The sequence below is a fragment of the Dendropsophus ebraccatus genome, chromosome 12, assembly GCF_027789765.1.
Source record: "Dendropsophus ebraccatus isolate aDenEbr1 chromosome 12, aDenEbr1.pat, whole genome shotgun sequence".
NCBI classification, from domain to species: Eukaryota; Metazoa; Chordata; class Amphibia; order Anura; family Hylidae; genus Dendropsophus; species Dendropsophus ebraccatus.
This window is the reverse complement of record NC_091465.1, coordinates 69,703,709-69,723,250: the sequence shown is the minus strand read 5'-3', so window position 1 is coordinate 69,723,250 and position 19,542 is coordinate 69,703,709. Positions and strand designations below refer to the sequence as shown.

The following is a 19,542-nucleotide window of genomic DNA, read 5'->3' as shown; positions in this document are numbered from 1 at the left end:
TCCCCTTCCACATTACTCCTGCCAGTTCAGGTTCACCGCAAACTATTGCATCAGTGAGATTGCAGCACTTGCTGTGTTCAATCCCTCAGTTTTTTCTGTAGCATCATTCATTGCAAGGCAGCATGCTATGAACACACATCACTCTACCTAAATGTCCCAATAACAATATATATATCTATCGGTGTATATCACAGGAAGATGGTAATGTAGGTTGTAGGGGTTGTCTCCAGTTCATGTAGGTTGTAGTGACTCTTGTCTCCAGTTCAAGTGTGGTTTGCAGTCTATTCACTTCAATGGAAAAGAGTTGCAAAACCTGCACCCAAACTGGAGACAAGAGCGGTGCTGTCCCTGGAAGAAAGTGGCCATGTTTTTCTAGTGCTGGATAATCTTTTAATACTTCACCCCTAATATTGCAGCAATGCAATGCAAGACCCTTATGGTCTTTGTGTTGTTCCTTACATAAATTCTCCTGGCATGACAAGAAGCAGTCAGATTGCTTTATTTGTTTCATTTCTTTGTTCTAATAAGCAGCCATTGAAGCACATTACCATTGAGGACGTATTTAGTTGAGCGCTGAATCACTGAGACAAGTCTACAAAGCATGAGGTAGTGACGTGTAAAGCACTTTCATTTATTAGGGAACGTGTACATGTAAATGGATGCTTACGAACAGCGAGAGGTCCGCTATATATATACATTTAGTATAGTAATTGGATTTAGGGCATTACATTGACTAAAGGTTATCAAAAGTCTATCCGTCGCTTATCACAGACATCGGGTTCGCTGCTGTCCACTGTACAGTCACTGTAGTCCATCTTACAGTGGTCACAGTGACAATTTAGTGCCACAGGGTAGGTGAAGAATGGGTCCGTGCCAGGTAAGCAGTCTGGCAGTCTGATGGTGTCATAGCGGATTTCTTTATAGGTGCAGATGTGTTGTTTAAATGGAGAAAGGGCAGTTTTGTACAGTGGATCCTGTTAAGAAAAAAAAAATCTGCCTAATATATATTGTATAAATTCCATAGGCCACAGTAAAAAGAAGATGCAAGTCTTAACATTTTTCTGTCATATAGTTTATAAATACATTATAATATATATATTGAGTAAGTGTACTATAGCTGTATATACTCCTTTGAGACCACTGCTTTTAGAGCAGAGATGTGGTCGGTAACCTAGACAATGGCAGTGGAGTAGTTGCCCATAGAAATCAATCAGATTTCAGCTTTTATTGAATGAAACTGAAATCTATTTGGTGGCTTTGGCCTGCTGCTTCTCTGCAAAAGTTTTAAAAAAAATCTCCCTCTCACATCCTATGTCACAGCAACAGCCTATATACCACCAACTAAACAAGCAATGTACAGATCTCACCATTGTCTGGCAGTAACCACTGCAGATTGTGGTTTTAAAGGTGACGCACACCGGGCAGTGGTCCTTCTCTGCAGATATGGTGGCATTGGTAAGATGGCATGGCCGACGTCCTTGCACAGCAGACAAGTATCCAACCAGAACCAATGAGATCATTTGGGACGTAAACATCCTGTGTTAAAATAGCAAAATGGTAAATGTGTGGTACCTTAAAGAGTTCAATGGATTGTCTAGGGATTAGAAGAATATATGGCTGCTTTCCACACAATGCCACACCAGTACTCAGGTTGTGTGTGGTATTAGGGTCCTATTAGATGAAGCGATTTTTCGTTTCCCATTGATTAACAATTGCAAACGACTGCTTTTGGGAGCAACTTGAAATCATTCTCTATAATACATGGAGTAATTATCAATCGTTACCATTGCAATTACTATTGTTCATATAGTCTTGTATACGAATCTTATTTACGAACGAACGATGTGTAAATACACCGAAAGATTTGCAAACTAATATGATCAGGTCAAAAGATGCGATCAACAACATACAAACGCATTTCATAGTTGCCTGCTTACTCACGGAAATATTATGGCTTAAATTCAAATTATATAATGATTTTTGACACAATAATCTTTCGGTGCTATAGGGCTGTTACAACCTGGCTCACTTGAATGGAACGTAGCTGTAATACTAACAACAAACAGCATACGTTTTTATTTATTCTGGATAACCCCTTAAAGGGGTATTATCATCTCCACTAATATAGTTATACTTTGTAGGACTCATCAAGTTGAAGTGAAATTGTCATTTTAATGTAATTTTTCAGAAATTAATAATAGTTCAAGTGATTTAAAAAAAAACTCTGTAATAGGTTTTATTAAGCAAAAGAGCTTACTTCTGTACTCAAAAAGCTGTTTTCCTAGCTCCCCCCTCACTTCAGAAGAAGCAGGATTTCTGTGTCCATTATCCTCTATGGAGAGGGTAAGGAAGGAGGGAGCACAGAGAGGAGAGAAGTCATCTCTGAACAAAACATCATCCTGCAATCTTCTCTCATCAAGCTCCCAGATAAGCACTGACCCTTCTGATCTCTTAATCCAGTTTGAATATAGAAAGAGGCTTTTTTTTTTTTTGCCTAATAAAACCTAATTTCTTAAAGGGGGGGGGGGCACTTTTTGACTGGCACCGGGGATGAGGTGGCTGAGGGAAAAGATGTACACTCACCTCCCCGGTTCCAGCGGCGGGTCCCGCATTGCGTCGCTCTGGTGTCTGACGCGGGCCCGAGACGTGACATCTCAGGTCCGCTCAGCCAGTCAGTGAAGGAGGCGGGATCCGTTTCAAGTCCGCTCAGATCCCGCCTCCTTCACTGACTGGCTGAGCGGACCTGAGACGTCACATCGTCAGACACCAGGAAGCGGCCGGGAACCGGGGACCCACCACTGGAACCGGGGAGGTGAGTGGACGTCTTTTCCCTCAGCCACCTCTTCCCCGGTCCCTGTGTGTATTATTGATTTTTGCAGATATGTTCATTTAGCAAATGTCTCCTGATATGCCGCTATATTGTTGACAGCTCATTGTCTAGGTTACCGGCCACCATCCTGCTCTAAAAACAGTGGTATGGCTGGTGTGTATATAAAACTATAATGTAGATGTATAGAGGTATAGGGGGAGGGTTATCAAACATGGTGTAAAGTGACATTGGCTCAGTTGCCCCTAGCAACCAATCAGGTTCCACCTTTTATTTTTCAAAAAGTCTGTGAGAAATTAAAGGTGGAATCTGATTGGTTGCTAGGGGCAACTGAGACAGTTTCCCTTTACACCATGTTTGATAAATCTCCTTCATAGTGTATAAATACTTTTTAATATCTGTCTATATAAACACCAGCCAGACCAATGCTTTTAGAGCAGGGTGGTGGTCTCTAAACTAGAGAACGATGCACTGAGAATTGGAGGAAAAGAGCAGCCAATCGGGAAGGAGTCAAGTTTGCAAAAGGAATGTATTTGCAAATATATTTTACTTAAGGAGGCCTACAGGTATATATTAGTTGAGATAAGAATAACCCTTTACTGACCAATGACTTTATATAGGCTTTCTACATGCAGTAAAGTCAGTTCTGCTGCATCCATATGTCCCAATAATGGTGTGATCAATGGGTGATTAGTCACATGACCGTGCTGCTGAGTCTAATGGTGCGTTTACTCAGAGAGATTTACCTGACAGATTTTTGAAGCCAAAGCCAGGGATGGACTTGAAAAGAGGAGTCTTTCCTTTATGACCTGTTTCCTGTTCATAGTCTGTTCCTGGTTTTGGCTTCAAAAATCTGTCAGATAAATCTGTCTGTGTATAAGCACCCTAAGTAGACCAGAGTATCCCTGATAGGGAAAGTTGCCTTTGTCAGGGATATTTTCCCTGATAGTTATAGGGGATGGCAACTCACAACTCTTTTCCCATTTGGAGAGAACATAAGTAAATAAGCCATTATCCAAAATATTGTCGACCTCCAGACTAAAGATGGCGAAATAGCATATATAAGTGTGTGTATATATAGCCACTTACCTGGTGGAAGAGAGAACTGAAGACTAAATGGTTCCTTTGGGTATCCGGCCTGATCTGGACAGCTTGTTCATAGGAGTCCTCATTTAAATGTTCATGTCTGAGCCAGCCCCATCTGCCATGGCCACCTCATGTGGGGGTGTGAAGGCTAAATGGATCTTCTGTGATTTTTCCCTGAAGCAGATTAGTAAATCATTACCAAGAGATGTCTAACAGATCTTCCACATCCTAAAATGAATGACTGCACTAATCCATAAAGGATCCGGCTGTTCCTATCTATGATCAACAGAACGCATTTGATAAACCAAAGTAATTCCTGTCAATTGATAATTTTATATTTAGGCGGATTTTCCTTTTTTAATTTTCCATTTCATAGAAACGTGGTATCATTGTTTCGATCAGTCCAGGTAAAGCAGTACATGATATTCTTATCATGAAGAATAGAAAAGTACTGGTGAGCAATGCAATCTGGAGACCCCCATACACAGCAGACAGTTGGCCAGTAACACTGCAGTCAGTGGGGTCCTACAACTTTTGACTCATGTCTTCACTTAAAGGAGAAGTCCAGCGAAAAATTTTATTTAAGTATTGTATTGCCCCTTCAAAAGTTATACAAATCACCAATATACACTTATATTGGTATTACGGGAAATGCTTATAAAGTGTTTTTTTGCCCTGTACTTACTACTGCATCAAGGCTTCACTTCCTGGATAACATGGTGATGTCACTTCCTGCATAACATGGTGATGTCACGACCCGACTCTCAGAGCTGTGCGGGCTGTGGCTGCTGGAGAGGATGATGGCAGAGGGATGCTCCGTGTCCCTCCAGTGCCCTGTGTCCCTCAGTGCCCCCCTGCCATCATCCTCTCCAGCAGCCACAGCCCACACAGCTCTGGGAGTCGGGTCGTGACATCACCATGTTATCCAGGAAGTGAAGCCTTGATGCAGTAGTAAGTGCAGGGAAAAAAAGCACTTTATGAGCATTTCCTGTAATAAGTGTATATTGGTGATTTATATAACTTTTGTGAGGCAATACAATACTTAAATAAAAATTTTCGCCAGACTTCTCCTTTAGTAGTACTGAGAGTGATAATAGTGGTGCTATATTGACAGGCAACATTAGCCATCCCCCCTTCTTCCTCTGGTACTGTATGTAAGGGCTGTACGATTAAGAGGAGAAAGTGAGAGCGGACCTGTCAGCTCAGCACTAGCTTCCTACTTTTTCCCCTTTCGCTGCCTGTGCTATTACACTCACAGAGCGCCAAGGGAAGTGGCTGCCCGGACGATCCTTAGATTGTCCTGGCTGCCTATTGAAGAGATCAGCGGTCTACTGCCGCAGCTCCTATTACATGGAGCGATGGGCAGCAGACCTTCGCTCTTGTGATAGTTTGATTTAACATGTTGAAAGACAACGTCCGGCGCCATCTTTTTTTTTTTTTTTTTGTAAATCTGATTTTATTGATTTTGTATAGAAATAACAAGGAACACAGAGAAAATGTGTACAAAAAGAGAGTACATACACAAATTAGGAAATTCTGTACATCCAAAAGAGATGTCCGACATCAACCAAAGATAACAGGTATTCAAGCCCTTAGAAACAGGCCGCAGAATTACCATCCTCGCACCAAATGTGAAAGGGCCAGTGCCATCTTGTGTTGATGATGTCTCACAGAGGGAGGCTGGCCTAACTAGTTAGACCAGCCCCCGTCTGCTACATTGTCAGCTCCGATTGGCCGAGCAAGCTGTTAGTCATCTGACACTTTTTAGCCCCCTCTGTGACATCAGCAGATGACTCACAACTTGCTTAGCTCTGATTGGGTGAGCAAGCTTTTAGTCATCCGACGCTCCCACCCGAAGACACTGAAGAACAGGTGCCTCCAGTGGTCCGTTAATGTCTAGAATTCGAAGGATGGACCCAGGAGCCAGGGTGAATATAGAGACAGTATTTGCCTTTTTTTATGGTGCCGGAGTTGTCCTTTAAGAATCCTCAGAATTACATAGCAGTAAGCCTCTGAGTTATATTGATATAAAGGGGGATAAACTAGAATATACACCAAAGCAACATCTGTGATGATATATTAGACTGGCAAGCTTATATTGGGGTACAGTATGGTCTGTTTCAGAGCAATGACCATAGAAATGTAATACAGGAAAGGTGATTCCGTTGTTTCTGGTTCATCTTATAGCAGACAAATCTGGACTGGACTAAACTGCCTTGAGCCCACCAGCTGAAAGGTGACTGCAGGCCCACCATACCGCTATATGGAACAAACACCATAATCTCACATTGTTAGGGATGGGGTCCATGATGATATCAGGGCTTGAGCCTCCTGTACTCTGCTGGGCCAGTCCTCCTATATTTTCGTTATATAAATGGGCTTCATGCTTTGGGAGATGACTGTGTATTATATAAGCAGCTATTATATTTCCAGCATAGCCTTGGTTCTAGCTGTATCCTCGGGCGCTAAGAGTTCCAGGAAGCACAGCGATTGCACATGTGGGAGGTTGTAACCTGAGAAATTCTTCTAGCTGATAAATGTGTCGTATTAAGACCTTAGATTTCCACCTTAGCTAAAACTGGACAGGTCAATGGAAATGCACTCAGTAAATGGTTTGCCTAAACCACTGAATCCAAGAGCTCTGTCAGCAGATGGATGTCCTCCCAAATGCGGTCATGGAGATCTCTAGGACAGGGGGAGGGAACCTTGGCTCTCCAGCTGTTGCAAAACTACAACTCCCATCAAGCCTGGACAGCCAAAGCTTTAGCTTTGGCTGTCTAGGCATGATGGGAGTTGTAGTTTTGCAACAGCTGGAGAGCCAAGGTTCCCTACCACTGCTCTAGTCAGTAGTCTTGTGATGCCTATAAGAACTCTAATAGGAGAGGCAATGACCGACAAATATAAAAACTGTGACTGAAAGTGATCATCTTTTGGTCACACTTGTGCAACACACTGTATATTGTCTTTAAAGAGTCACTGTTGTATTTTTTTTTCAGAAATCAATAGTCCAGGCGATTTTAAGAAACTTTGTTATTGGGTTTATTAGCCAAATATGCCATTATCTGCATTTAAAAAGCCTTTTTCCATCCACTGCAAAAAATCAGGAAATTGTGACTTGTTGCATCAGATGTACCCAGTCTGTTCTAGGGAGAGGGGAGGGGGGAGGAGGAAGGAGGGAGTTAGCCGACAGCAGAAAGCAGATAACAGAGGATTACAGGCACAGAGCTGGGTGACAGCTGTAATCAGAGCTCAGAGAGGTCAGTGGTGACTGTCAGAGGAGATAAAGGGCGATGTATTTGTAGATTAACTCTTTGTTGTCCTGTTTTGGTCTTTTATTTAGCTCTCTCCATAGAAGAACAATGAAGACAGGGTTAGAGCTTCAAACTGCTTTTTCATGATAAAAATGCATTTTTCGGCTAATAAACCCAATTACAAAGTTTCTTAAAATCGCCTGAACTATTGATTTCTGCAAAACATTTTTTTACGACAGTGTCACTTTAAGGCCATTAAAATGAAGGACATCTTTTCCATTCTGGCTATTCCAAAGGAAGAGGTGATGGTCAAGGACCAGCCAAGCGTACCTGATTTCAGGGAAAACACCCATCACGCATTGAGGCGGCAGCTTGTCTCTTGGAAAACAAAAGGGGTAAGTCAGTAAAATTCCGTTACGCTCGACCCCTATTTTAACTGACATCATGTGTCAGTGGAGTTTTGGGAGACCCCCATACACTTTTTATACTGACCCCACATCAAGTTTATGGGGATTTTAAGGGCTATTTCCCCACTTGCCTGGGACTGCACCAGTGACTCTCCTGACTCCCATGGATGTACTTCTGAGTGACTGCTTTTATTTACTGCTTCTTTTAAAGACTGCCTGGAAGACTACACAGTTTGCAGCACGGTCAGCTGATCCTGGAGTTTATAAAGGGTTTATTGCACAGCTCTACTGAGGATCAGAAGACAGGAGGCAGCCCGGCATGTAGACCCCAGGAAGTCAGATCACAGTTTATTATATCCACTCACACTCCTGACTGACCATTACAATCACAAAGCAGACTCCTGTCTACTTGGCATTGGGTGAAGGGGCAAACTGGGAAAGGGGGTCCTTGTGGTTGCTACAGTGTTTGTGGCTCATGGGCAGGGGCCATCCGGTAGCTGCCTGCATTATTTAGGGGTCAGCCTCCCTACTGTAGCTTATATGATGGGCTGTGTAAACTTATGTTTATGTAGCCTGCTGTTTATGTAGGTGTGGTACCCAACCCAGAATGTGTGTGGTGGCTCTGGGAGCCAGTGGACAGCTGGGAGTTTTAGTGCTGGTTGACTCCCAGAGGCAGGCCCGCTTCTGCCGGCAGGCGGCAGATTTTTTTTTAAGTTTCACTTAACAAAAATGACAGCAGCCGCTTACCTGTCCCGCCTCCCACGCTCACTGCTGTCCGCACGTCTCTCTGGGCTCCTGCGACGTCACCCAGCAGCACTCCTGGGTAACCTGGCTGTGGTGAGTGGCCGGGGTCAGCGTTGTTCACGCTGCGGCGATCGCTTTTCGGAGGGGAGGTCTTGGCTTGCTGCGGGCAGGCGCGGACGGTTCGGGGCTTGCTGCGGGTGGGCATGGGGTTTCAGGGCTTGCTGTGGGTGGGTGCGCAGGGGGGGGGGGGTTCGGGCACTAGTGAGGGGGCGGCTGCCTGAGGGCAACAGAGACCCCAGGATCGGCCCTGCCCAGAGGGTAAAATACATAACGCTAAGGTATACACGAAATATAAGCTTCAATGTCTGTTGCAGGTCTTTAGAAACATGTAACACAATAGCCACAAAGCTCTGGGCCTGGCCCATGCAGGTTCCAAGGGTGTAAAGAGGTCCTTGCACTTCTTACCCCCTATCCTTTTAAAATCTTTCTAAAAATGTCCGTTTAGGTAGGACTAGAAGATTCACCAGGAAAATTAGGTTCCCCTCTAAAGAGTGGTAGCTATTTCCATGTGATCCTTGATAAAGGGCTTAAAGTGACACTGTCACCCCCTATTTGCATTTTGAGTGCTCTCCACAGGTGTAAAGGGTAAATGTTACAGCTTTCATTACTTATTTTATATCACACCTCATGGTGCTTGTTCTGGTAAAAAGTCATTTTTATCACCTGTGGATTGGTATATGTGGGCAGGGCCTCGCAGCCTTTGTGCCACATCGCTCCGCCCCTAGCCACTTAGCCCCCCCACCCGTGACGTCATCGCCGCATAGGCCCTGCCCCCTCAGCGGCCATTGGTGTGGGACAATCTAGGGGGGTGGGGGTGGGACATATACCAATCCATTTACCCTTTACACCTGTGGAGAGCAGTCAAAATGCAAATAGGGGGTGACAGCGGCACTTTAACCCTAACCATGGGGAGGAGGATTCAAAAGTTAAAAGTTCCTGAACCCTTCAGAAGATTACCTCCATCCTCAGCATCCTAGGTCCTATAAGAACATAAAAGCAGGTTAGAGTCTTCTAACCTGTTGTTAGTTTCCCTTTAAAGTGACTCTGTACCCACAATCTGACCCCCCCCCCAAAACGCTTGTACCTTCAGATAGCTGCTTTTAATCCAAGATCTGTCCTGGGGTCCGTTCGGCAGCTGATGCAGTTAATGTCATAAAAAAAAACAACTTTTAAACTGGCAGCCCTGTGCCCAACGGCCGGGGCTTACATTGTGTATGCATTAGGCTGACACAACCTCTCTGTCCCTCCCCCCCACCCTCCTCATTATTAGGAATGCTCCAGGCAGATTGCCTCCTATTCATCAGCTGTGTGAGCACGGCACATGGGCTGGATCGTTAAGGCACCTGTGTAGTTTTCACTGCAGAGGAATAGGAAAAATGATGAAGAGGGTGGGGAGGAGGGACAGAGAGGTTTTGCTAGCCTAATGCAATACACAAACTAAGCTGCTGCCAAAAGGCACGGGGCTGCCAGTTTAAAAGTTGTTTTTTAGGACAATAACTGCATCACCTGCCGAATGGACCCCAGGACAGATCTTGGATTAAAAACAGCTATCTGAAGGTACAAGTGGTTTGGGGGGGGGGGTCAGATTGCGGGTACAGAGTTGCTTTAAACCCATGTTGGGTCGTAATCTTTACTCTGTTGGGTTAAACTGAGCTTGGATGCTGGTTGTGCTTAGGTAAGTTAGCTTCTTTAGTTTTATTAATTCTTCTATTATTTTTTATTAATGAATCACCTTTAAGTATAGGGTCTGAACACTTAAATTATGGAAAGAGAACACACTCACATTTTTAACAAAAAAACACAATAGTTATTTAAATGCTGAATTTTTTTTGAAAGTTTAGAATTTATTCCCTTTAAGTTTTATGATCACAGATCACTTATTAACCCCTGGCTGTTGTCACACTACGACAGGTTTCTCGCTACCATAAATCTCGTACTCTGTTTCATACATCATAGGAACAGACATGATCTCTGGCAATGGTCCCTCTCTTGGTTTGGTCCAGGGGCATTCGAGGGGGATGTAAACATCTTGTGACCTCTTGGCATCTAGGGGCCACTGATAGCTCTCCTGTGCTAAGGTTTTAAGGCCTCTGTGGGGAACGGATTTTGCACGTGGTGGTATCCGTGGCAGTTTGGTGGCAATGGGAAACTGAAAGGTGTCCCGCATTGGAGGCGGTCGTCGAAGTGTTGGTTGACTCTCCTTTGGTAGAGGGTTTTCTTTCAAGCCGTGTCCCCAGGCCTTAGGGTAATCCTCAGCCTGCCAATATGTCAAAATATCTTTTTTGGGATATCCTAAAAGTTCTTTCCTGGGTTGGAAAAATAATAAAAAGAAGAATATAAGAGACTAACATAACTTCAAAAACTATTAACGATTAACTATTAGTGGCCTACATGTGGATGGATAGGCCATTATTTGTTTTTGCCTGAAAAAACACCTTTCCCAATCGTTGTCTTGAAATCAGCTGGGCAAAGTTTTGTGCTTGAAAGACCTGCTGAGGCCTGTGAGTATGAATAGTCTGAGTCTGTCTTCGAGGGAGCTGGCAGAGATGACTATGTGCCCAGCTGCGCAGTGCAGCACAGCAAGGTAGTGCAAATTCAAGCGAGCAGTCCCTTGAGGAGTGTTGTGCTTTAGAGACAGGACTCTGTAACCACTGTAGACTGTCTGTTGGTCTAAGATATACATTGTGCACATTTCCATGCTCAGTGCTTAGGGTATTTGGGAATAATACTGTGGCAAGGACCTCTGGAGGCTCTAGGCCAGGGATGAGGAAAACTACAATTCCCATTATGCCTGGACAGCCAAAGGCCAGCCAATAAGGAATGGTGATATAATACCATGAATACCTCCTAGTTGGGACAGGCTACGGTTGTGTGATAGCATTCACTAGCATAGAAATATCAGTAAAAGCTAGCAACCACTCTGGGTGCAACTCAATTGTATAGTCCCTGTGTAATAAACTACTGCAACTTCAAGCCTACTGTGCCACACGGTGTACTGGTTTTACTTACCCTGTAAATGCCCGGAAGTCCCGAGCTGTAGTGGAAGCATACATGTCATTCAAGCTCAAGACCCCCTTATCTCTTATGTAGAAAGGTTCTCCGCAAACAGTCTTGTTTTCTGTTGTTGCCACTATTGCCTAAACAGTAAAATATTACCATTAGAAATGTTTTATATTATTTTTTTTTTTTTTTAAATATGGGGTATAAACTTTAGGTGAAGAAAATGGGGCAGCTGGAAGGAAGTTCATGAGCAGCATCAAGGGTTTAGCCATTGGGGGTGCAGAGGTAGCGGTTGCACCTGGGACCTTATGCCTGCGGTGGCCTCAGGGCCTCTCTGCCACATGAGAAGACAACAGTATTATAAATTGCACATATACAACATTGGTGGGGGCTCAGCATTCATACCCCCAACTGATCAAAATGTTTGACCTGTCTCTGCAAAATTTTTCTACTACCAGGGACACAGGGAAAGGGATTTTCTATAACTTGGAGGTGTGTTATATGCTTTTCCACCTATCTAGCCCGGCCCTGTTCAGGTAATATGAGTCATGTACACATGAATAATGTAAAGTAACACTAACCTGTGATGGCCCTCTATTTAAGTGATTTTCCAAAGAGAAAGGTTGTGGTCCTGCATGGAAATTGGTGATGGTAGGCTGAGCTGGACGCCCCTGAAATTCTGCTTTCATCTCACTGCTCTGGTGTGCTGGATCCAATGGGGTCCTCCATGCTCTTAGTTTTAACTGTAAGGAACATTGTACAAGTTGCATCTATTATTATTGGACAGTGAGCACCTTAAAGAGTAGGAAGTGCAGAATGTGATATATTGGAAGAACTTTATCTTGGTGAATTGGGATGAGGGCGCACATGGATGTGCCTGCATCCCAATACAGCACAAATGAAGATCATCCGGCCGGTACTGCAGTACCGGCCACAGTGATCTTCTGTGACAGAGTCTAGACCAGTGCACAGAGTCTAGACCAGTAATGATGAACTCTGGCACTCATGATACCCAGGCAGCAAAAGTTAAATCTTTGGCTGTCCAGGCATGATGAGAATTGTAGTTTTGCAATAACAATAACTGGAGGGCCGAAGGTTCATCATCACTGATGTAGACCATAGTGTCTGTGTGTTCATCTTATAGAAGATAGAAGTCATAGAACTACTTTATCAAACATCATCTATCCAACCAACCAACCAACCTTCGTATTATACATAGTAAGATGCCCCAATTGCCCTTTGATGTCCCATGCAAACTATATACAAGAGCAGGGACTCCTGTCAAAAGTAGATGTCCCTGCTCCTGTACAGTACACTGAATGAGCATAGTGAGTGGAAGCTGGGATGAATAGAGCTCTCTATTGCACGCTGGTGTTATAGCCACAAGTCCTAGTCCAACTCCTGGTCTGACCCATGACTGCACCTTCTTACCTTATCCCATAAATCCTTATTGTAGTGAACCTTCCAATGAGGTGGGGGCAGAGGGTGGCTGGGCTGTGATAATACGCCTCCGCAATATTTCCGGTTATGACTTCTTCCGGTGGTTGTCTCGTATGTATTTATCAGTTCATCATATGCTGTGGCTTCACTTTGGTCCTTCAGTGTTGCCGGAAGCGGCTCGGAGATGGTGGACTGGAAAAATGATGACAAAAAAACTATGAACTATCATGATATATAAAACAATACAATGACGGAGAGAATGGAATCTTTATCACTCAGTGTTGGGGTTCGGTATCCACATGGGTCTCTATGGGAATATCACACTTCCATAGACAAGTATATGAAGATAAATACTACTATACCTTTTGATATCATTGTCCCTCATTTCCCCAATAAGTTGGTTATCTAATGCAGTTAGGAGCCATACAGACACATAGGGGGAGATTTATCAAACATGGTGTAAAGTGAAACTGGCTCAGTTGCCCCTAGCAACCAATCAGATTCCACCTTTCATTTTCCAAAGAGTCTGTGAGGAATGAAAGGTGGAATCTGATTGGTTGCCGGGGGCAACTGAGCCAGTTTCACTTTACACCATGTTTGATAAATCTCCCCCATAAAGTGTGAAGGTAAAACATGTTTGTCATTTACATAAACTTTTTGGATTTTAGTTTGGATTGGTTGGGGTCTCTTTGCTGAGACCGCTTCAATCATTAGCTATAGCAGGGTGAAGAGCACAGCTATGCGCTTCACTCCCTGGCTCACCATTCTATCCAACTGGTTGCTAGAGATGGGACTCCATTACAAGTCTATGACGCTCTTCTCCTTCAATCGGTGAGACTGCAGTCGGTGAATATAGTACACAGCTATAGAGGAAGTCCAAATACAAAGATATCTGTGCAACATGTCAAAAGTTTATTGAAATGACAGACATGCTTTAAAATGCTGGTACACATTAGATCATTGGCCAGACCTACAGATTACAGAAGGATTGGCACAGCTTCTAATGTATAGAGTGATCACTATACCCTCCTGGCAGTTGTTGGGGGGGGGGGGGGATCAGGCATCTGGATTTTAAAGTAATTCTAATATATCATCATCATGTTATAGAGCTGGAGGAGCTGAGCAGATTGATATATAGCTTTGTAGGAAAATTTTCAGTATAACTTACAACTTGTTGATTGCAATCCCTGATCGTTCTGTGGTAAGGAGTCCAGTGGGCGGAGTCAGTCAATGGTCTGTAGAAACAACTCCCCCACTCCAAATCACAGGGCACGGGCGCATATCCAACAAAAACATTTCAGATAAGTGTATAACCATTTATTGAAGACACAAGGTGTTTCGAAGCTGGTGCAGCTTCTTCATTAGGTGTCACCTACTCAATGGACTGGACTCTTTAGCATGGAAACATCAGAGATTTCTATCAATAAATTAAAAGTTATACTGAATCTTTTCCAATAAAGATATATATCAATCTGATCAGCTCCTTCTGCTCTATAACATGATGCAGATAGCTTAGATAGCATCTTCATGGTGACGGGTTCCATTTAAGGTGCCCCATCCACTGCTCCCGGTGATGACTTACAATGGCTTATCGCTCACTAATAAAAATACATGCATGCTCTGACGGACAGCTCTCCCTCCATGCTTCCCCATATAGTGATGGGTCAATAAAAATATGTAGATTTTGGCCTACATTATAGATAGCCGTCAGCTAAACATTTGATCAGCAATTCCTCCTGCATCCCCCCTAGACTTGCACCTCCATTATGGCTGAGCATTAATATAAAATAGATTGATAATAAAGTTTTCACATCCATGGCCGTCTTAGCAGACGAATCCCAACCACAATTATCCAATGTTCAATTACGAACGGCCACATAACCCCGGCTCCTTATGTGTTATATAGTCCCGTTACCTTGATATTTGCCGGAGGGAATGACACTGAAGCTCTGTAATCATGGCCAACGCCGGTGCTGGTGAGATGCCAGTCCTGCCGCCTCTCTACCCCCATTATTACATTAGATAGAAGAGAAGGCGCTCTCTATCAGCAGATGGATGTGTGCGGCCGCTGCGCTCCTGTATACAGGCTCAACCGGAGGAATGTTGTGTTTCCTTGTTGCCATGGTGACAGTACACGCCTCATTTACACCACAGCCTAGCGACACAGGATGTAACACAGAGACCGGCAACAGTGCACTGCGGGACAACGAGGAGGACTATTGTTATTATATATCGTGTGATCACCTGTTAGGTTGGGTTCACACTACGTTTTTGCAATCCGTTTTTTTTTTCATCTGTTTTCTGCAAAAAAAAACTAATGAAAAAAACTGATGCATTTATGTGCATCCGTTTTGATCCGTTTTTCCATTGACTTCCATAATAAAAAAAAAAAACATCCGTTTTTTTTTTTTAAACGGGCACAAAAATGAGGTTGACTACGTTTTTGTGTATGTTAAAAAAAACAAAAAACAGATTTGTTTTGATGCGTTTTTTTTTTTATAATGGAAGTTTTTGCAAAAACGTAGTGTGAACCCAGCCTTAGGCTGGGTTTGGGTTCTCACATTCATCTTTTTTGATGCAGTTATTGAAGACAAAGCCAGGAAGGGATTTTGAAGGAGCAAAAGTTTCAGTCTTTACTTTATATGTGTCCTTTATGTATACCTCTGCTCCACAGCTCCCCGAGGCTACCAGCCGTGGCTGCAGCAGTATCTTTACAGTGGGGAAAAGTAGTTTAAAGGGGTGTCAGAAACATAGATAGATTTGTAATTTACTTCTATTTAAAATTCTCACGTTTTCCCATACTTATAAGCTGCTGTATGTCCTACAGGAAAGGTTGTTTATTTACATTCAGAAACAGTGCTCTCTGCTGACATCTCTGGCCGAGTCAGGAACTGTCCAGAGCAGTAGCAAATCCCCATAGAAAACCTCTCCTGCTCAGGACAGTTCCTGACTCGGCCAGAGATGTCAGCAGAGAGCACTGTTTCTGAATGCAAATAAACAACCTTTCCTGCAGGACATACAGCAGCTGATAAGTATGGGAAAACTTGAGATTTTTAAATAGAAGTAAATTACAAATCTATCTAAGTTTCTGACACCAGTTGATTTAAAAGAAAATAATTTTCGCTGGACAACCCCTTTAATTCCCCCGTGTGATGACAGGAGAGGGGAGGCAACTAGTCATTTGGGCAGGAAGACACCCGTGAGTATTTATGGCTTTCTGCCTGTCAGTGTGCAGTGCAGAAATGATTGACAGGCAAAGAGACCTGTCAATGGAGTTCTCTGGCTTTCTGTCATTAAAGTTTAATGTTAAAGGGGTACTCTAGCGAAAATCTTTCTCTTTCATATCAACTGGTTTCAGAAAGTTATATAGATTTATAATTTACTTCTATTTAAAAATTCCAAGTCTTCCCATACTTATCAGCTGCTGCATGCCCTGCAGGACATGTTGTTTTCTTTTCAGTCTGACACAGTGCTCTCTGCTGCCACCTCTGGACTAGTAAATCCCCATAGAAAACCCTTACTGCTCTTGACAGTTCCTGACATGGACAGATTGAAAAGAAAACAACATTTCCTGGAGAACATATAGCAGCTGATATGTATGGGAAGACTTGAGATTTTTAAACAGAAGTAAATTACAAATCTATATAACTTTATGACACCAGTTGATTTGAAAGAAAAAGATTTTTGCTGGACAACCCCTTTGAGGAAGGATTTAGATTTTCAGGATACGTTCCATAGGTGAATGTGGAAACACAGCCTTGGCTGACAGCAGGACTAGCTGTGTACAGGTTTGCAGGTTGTCAATGTAAACCAGGGTGTCTTTATTCACTGACAGCAAACAAATATCTTGAAAATAATGAGTAATTAAAAAGCAATGCATATTAGGATCTTAATTAGCATTTTATTTTTTCAATAATTTTACACCAAACCAGAGCGCTCCTCTCCTTGGCTTTGCTTACATTTCATCCCATACGCTTGCTTTATCTTGTGTCACATTCACCCCCATGACCCCGAGCTATCCTAGCTGTCATTCCCTATGAAAACCTCCAGTATTTAGGTAAAAGATTTCTCAGTCTTGTAATGCATAGAAGCGCACACTAGGTGGTGCTGTATTCCATAATCCTGAACAGCAGCCTAGTAATGAAAAAAACATTTTGGCACAAATGTAAAGAAAGAAAAAAAAAAAAGCTAAATTTTGTGCAATAACCAGTGATCCAAAAACGACACAATTTGCAAATTTAACCATATGTATACAGCAAATGAGGTGCAGCCTTCCATGTCTGACCACCTCATTTCGTCTATGAATAGATATCATAAACATTTATTCTGCCAAATCCTAATTTATTACATCTGCATGCCCTGTCTTCAGATATTTCAGTTTTTAGTGCTGGAAAGGACTGCATGATGCTGTGTTAACATCAGAGGTTCCAGATTCCATCAATACAGAAGCATAAAGCTCCGTTTTACCCTAAGATCAGGGCCGGATTAAGGTTGGTGGAGGCCCCGGGCGACAATATCCCCCCCATCCCCCCCCAAGAAAAAAAACTATACTGCAATCCATACAGATGGCTGCTTACTGTAGGTGACTTAGCACAGGCCCCTCCTTGCTCCTGGCTGTATGGCTCAGCATCCTCCTCTCTTATGCACATGGTCACTAGAGGCTTCAGTGCAGAGGAAGATGCCAGGCCCTAGAGACAGGAGTGTGTGTGTGTGTGTGGGGGGGGGGGTTGGACACCAAGTATCAGAGTGTATTCCCACATTGTGTTTGTGTTAATAACGCAATGTGAGAACACAGCACTTTCTGTGCGCTGTTGCCCACTGTGTTAGGGCCCTATTACATGGCATGATATCCTGGGTAAGCAGCACCGTTCTGCTAGAGTTCGGGCTGGTGGGGGCCCCTAAGTGGTGGAGGCCCCAGGGCACACGCCCCGGGTGCCCTCCCTTTAATCCGGCCCTGCCTAAGATCAAATAATCATGTAATATATTATTCTATGTTCTATTCATCCGCAGCATGATGACAGTTCTATAGGCATTACAAAGAGAGACCTCTTGGTGCAGATGCCCAGGTGCTAGTGCAGATGTTGTATGCAGCTGGTGGGCTCTAGTACCCACCCCCGGATACAGGGGCATCGGACCTAAAGTAGAACAATTGTGAGGTGCAAGTAAAGGTGCAGGTGTGGCGCAATGGATGACAAAGTCCCGAATTAAACAGTGCTTTAAAAGAAAACCTTCACCCCGGCAGAGCTGGGGAAGAGCCCCCCCCGAGACCCCGGTAGAGCCCGGGATACTTACCCCATCCTGCAAGTCCCTGCTCCAATGATTTTCTATGGACATCGTACTCATCTCTTGTCATTTACATATCGCGCGCGCAGATTGTTGGGTGGCAATTTCTCAGAGGCGGGACCAACTTGCAGGACGGGGTACGTACTTCGGGCTCTACCGGGCTGGGGGGGGGGGGGTTTCGGGCAGTCTCTGGTGAAAGGTCTTCTTTAACTTTACTTGAAGAATGCTTAGTGCAATACAAATAGGAACAGTTTGCTGACTACAATTGCTAGTGCACAAATACTTCTTTAAGAGCGACTCAGAGGTAAACTTGAGCAGACAAAAGGAGACAGTGAAGACTTGGGTTGAGATAGTGGTATAGGGGCCGGATAGGAGCCCTTGTCTAATTAATGCCGTACTCTGCCGGGATGTGTGAAGAAGTACTTGACTTGTAGAACAACTTCTTGTACTGACCGCCTTCTGCCTACGCAGTATCGGTGACCGCCCTGCAAGGTAGTACAAGTCCTAGACCTTTGTCTCTAGGTTAAGCTCCCGCTGAAGACTATCCCCGAGTGGACGAACGTGTGTCAAAAAGGTGCCTTGGCTCTTTAGCTTCTTTGCCTTACTGGGGATCAGTTCCTCTGCCTTTTACTTAGGGGGTGACTGTCCTGATTGGGTTCTGCGCTGCAGCTGATTTTGCTAGTTAGCTCCTAGCATAAAAGAGCGGTGTAGTGTAGGTGTAGCCAGACCCGCTTAGTCACTGCAGCAGGAACCTGTTGGCTTGTGTCCTATTCTCCTCCTGACAGGAAATACCTACTTTTTATAGGGTAATGTGACAGGAAGTAGGAAAGAGAGAGTATAATGGTGTACAGAATGTCTGCTCCAATAAACAATCACACATATAAAACATATTGCAAATATCAAAGCAGTAGGATATACAGCTCACCTGGGAAATGGATCCACAGCAGCAGTTGAGCCAGGTAGTAGGTGCACAAGCTCCTGGGCATTGGCCAGACGCTGAGATGCGGGAAGAAGCTTGAGATACTAGGTGGTGGAGCCGGCACTCTGGGACCTAAGCGATTAAAACATAACTTTTATTGGTGCATTAAAAGCAATATTCCATGCTAGGATTTACGTGTCTCACGCAGTGTTTAATCATGGTCTAAAAACAATAGTATGACAAACAAATAAAACAATGAGACCAAACGATAGAAAATTGCCAAGTCCAAAGTCACGTGACTAGAAGGAAACAAAGGTGCAAAATTAACCCTAGAATAGGTGTATATGATGAAAAGCTTAATAGCTATAATTCACATTGGATTGTGTTTCCAAAATGCATCCAAAGCCCAAATGATTAACCAAATGAAAACTATACACAAAATATGTGAAGCTATAAGGCATGGATGTGTTAAAAATAATGAAAAAGAAGATCATTTTTAAAATTGAGAACTTTTAGATACCTTGT

General features: G+C 43.5%; 2 protein-coding genes across 2 annotated transcripts; both read right to left on the bottom strand.

Annotated features, from left to right (window-relative positions):
* Nucleotides 1–610: 610 nt before the first annotated feature.
* On the bottom strand, nt 611–4,073 carry LHB (luteinizing hormone subunit beta). Its single transcript, XM_069948163.1, has 3 exons — nt 3,917–4,073; nt 1,368–1,536; nt 611–974 (listed from the first exon to the last, which is right to left on the bottom strand). Exons 2-3 carry the CDS (start codon nt 1,533–1,535, stop codon nt 744–746), a joined length of 399 nt encoding a protein of 132 aa, XP_069804264.1. The 5' UTR covers nt 1,536; nt 3,917–4,073; the 3' UTR covers nt 611–743.
* A 6,126-nt stretch (nt 4,074–10,199) lies between these two features.
* Nucleotides 10,200–14,972, bottom strand: SAXO3 (stabilizer of axonemal microtubules 3). Its single transcript, XM_069948234.1, has 5 exons — nt 14,731–14,972; nt 12,807–13,007; nt 11,957–12,118; nt 11,385–11,512; nt 10,200–10,681 (listed from the first exon to the last, which is right to left on the bottom strand). Exons 1-5 carry the CDS (start codon nt 14,824–14,826, stop codon nt 10,273–10,275), a joined length of 996 nt encoding a protein of 331 aa, XP_069804335.1. The 5' UTR covers nt 14,827–14,972; the 3' UTR covers nt 10,200–10,272.
* Between the last annotated feature and the right edge of the window lie 4,570 nt (nt 14,973–19,542).

Coding starts and splice junctions, on each gene's coding strand:
- SAXO3 (XM_069948234.1), bottom strand. CDS start 14,826: ATGGGGGTAGAGAGGCGGCAGGACTGGCATCTCACCAGCACCGGCGTT. Junction 12,119..12,806: donor ATAAGGATTTATGGGATAAG/GTAAGAAGGTGC, acceptor TGTTCCTTACAG/TTAAAACTAAGAGCATGGAG. Junction 11,513..11,956: donor TAAATAGAGGGCCATCACAG/GTTAGTGTTACT, acceptor TTTACTGTTTAG/GCAATAGTGGCAACAACAGA.
- LHB (XM_069948163.1), bottom strand. CDS start 1,535: ATGTTTACGTCCCAAATGATCTCATTGGTTCTGGTTGGATACTTGTCT. Junction 975..1,367: donor GTGGTTACTGCCAGACAATG/GTGAGATCTGTA, acceptor TTTTCTTAACAG/GATCCACTGTACAAAACTGC.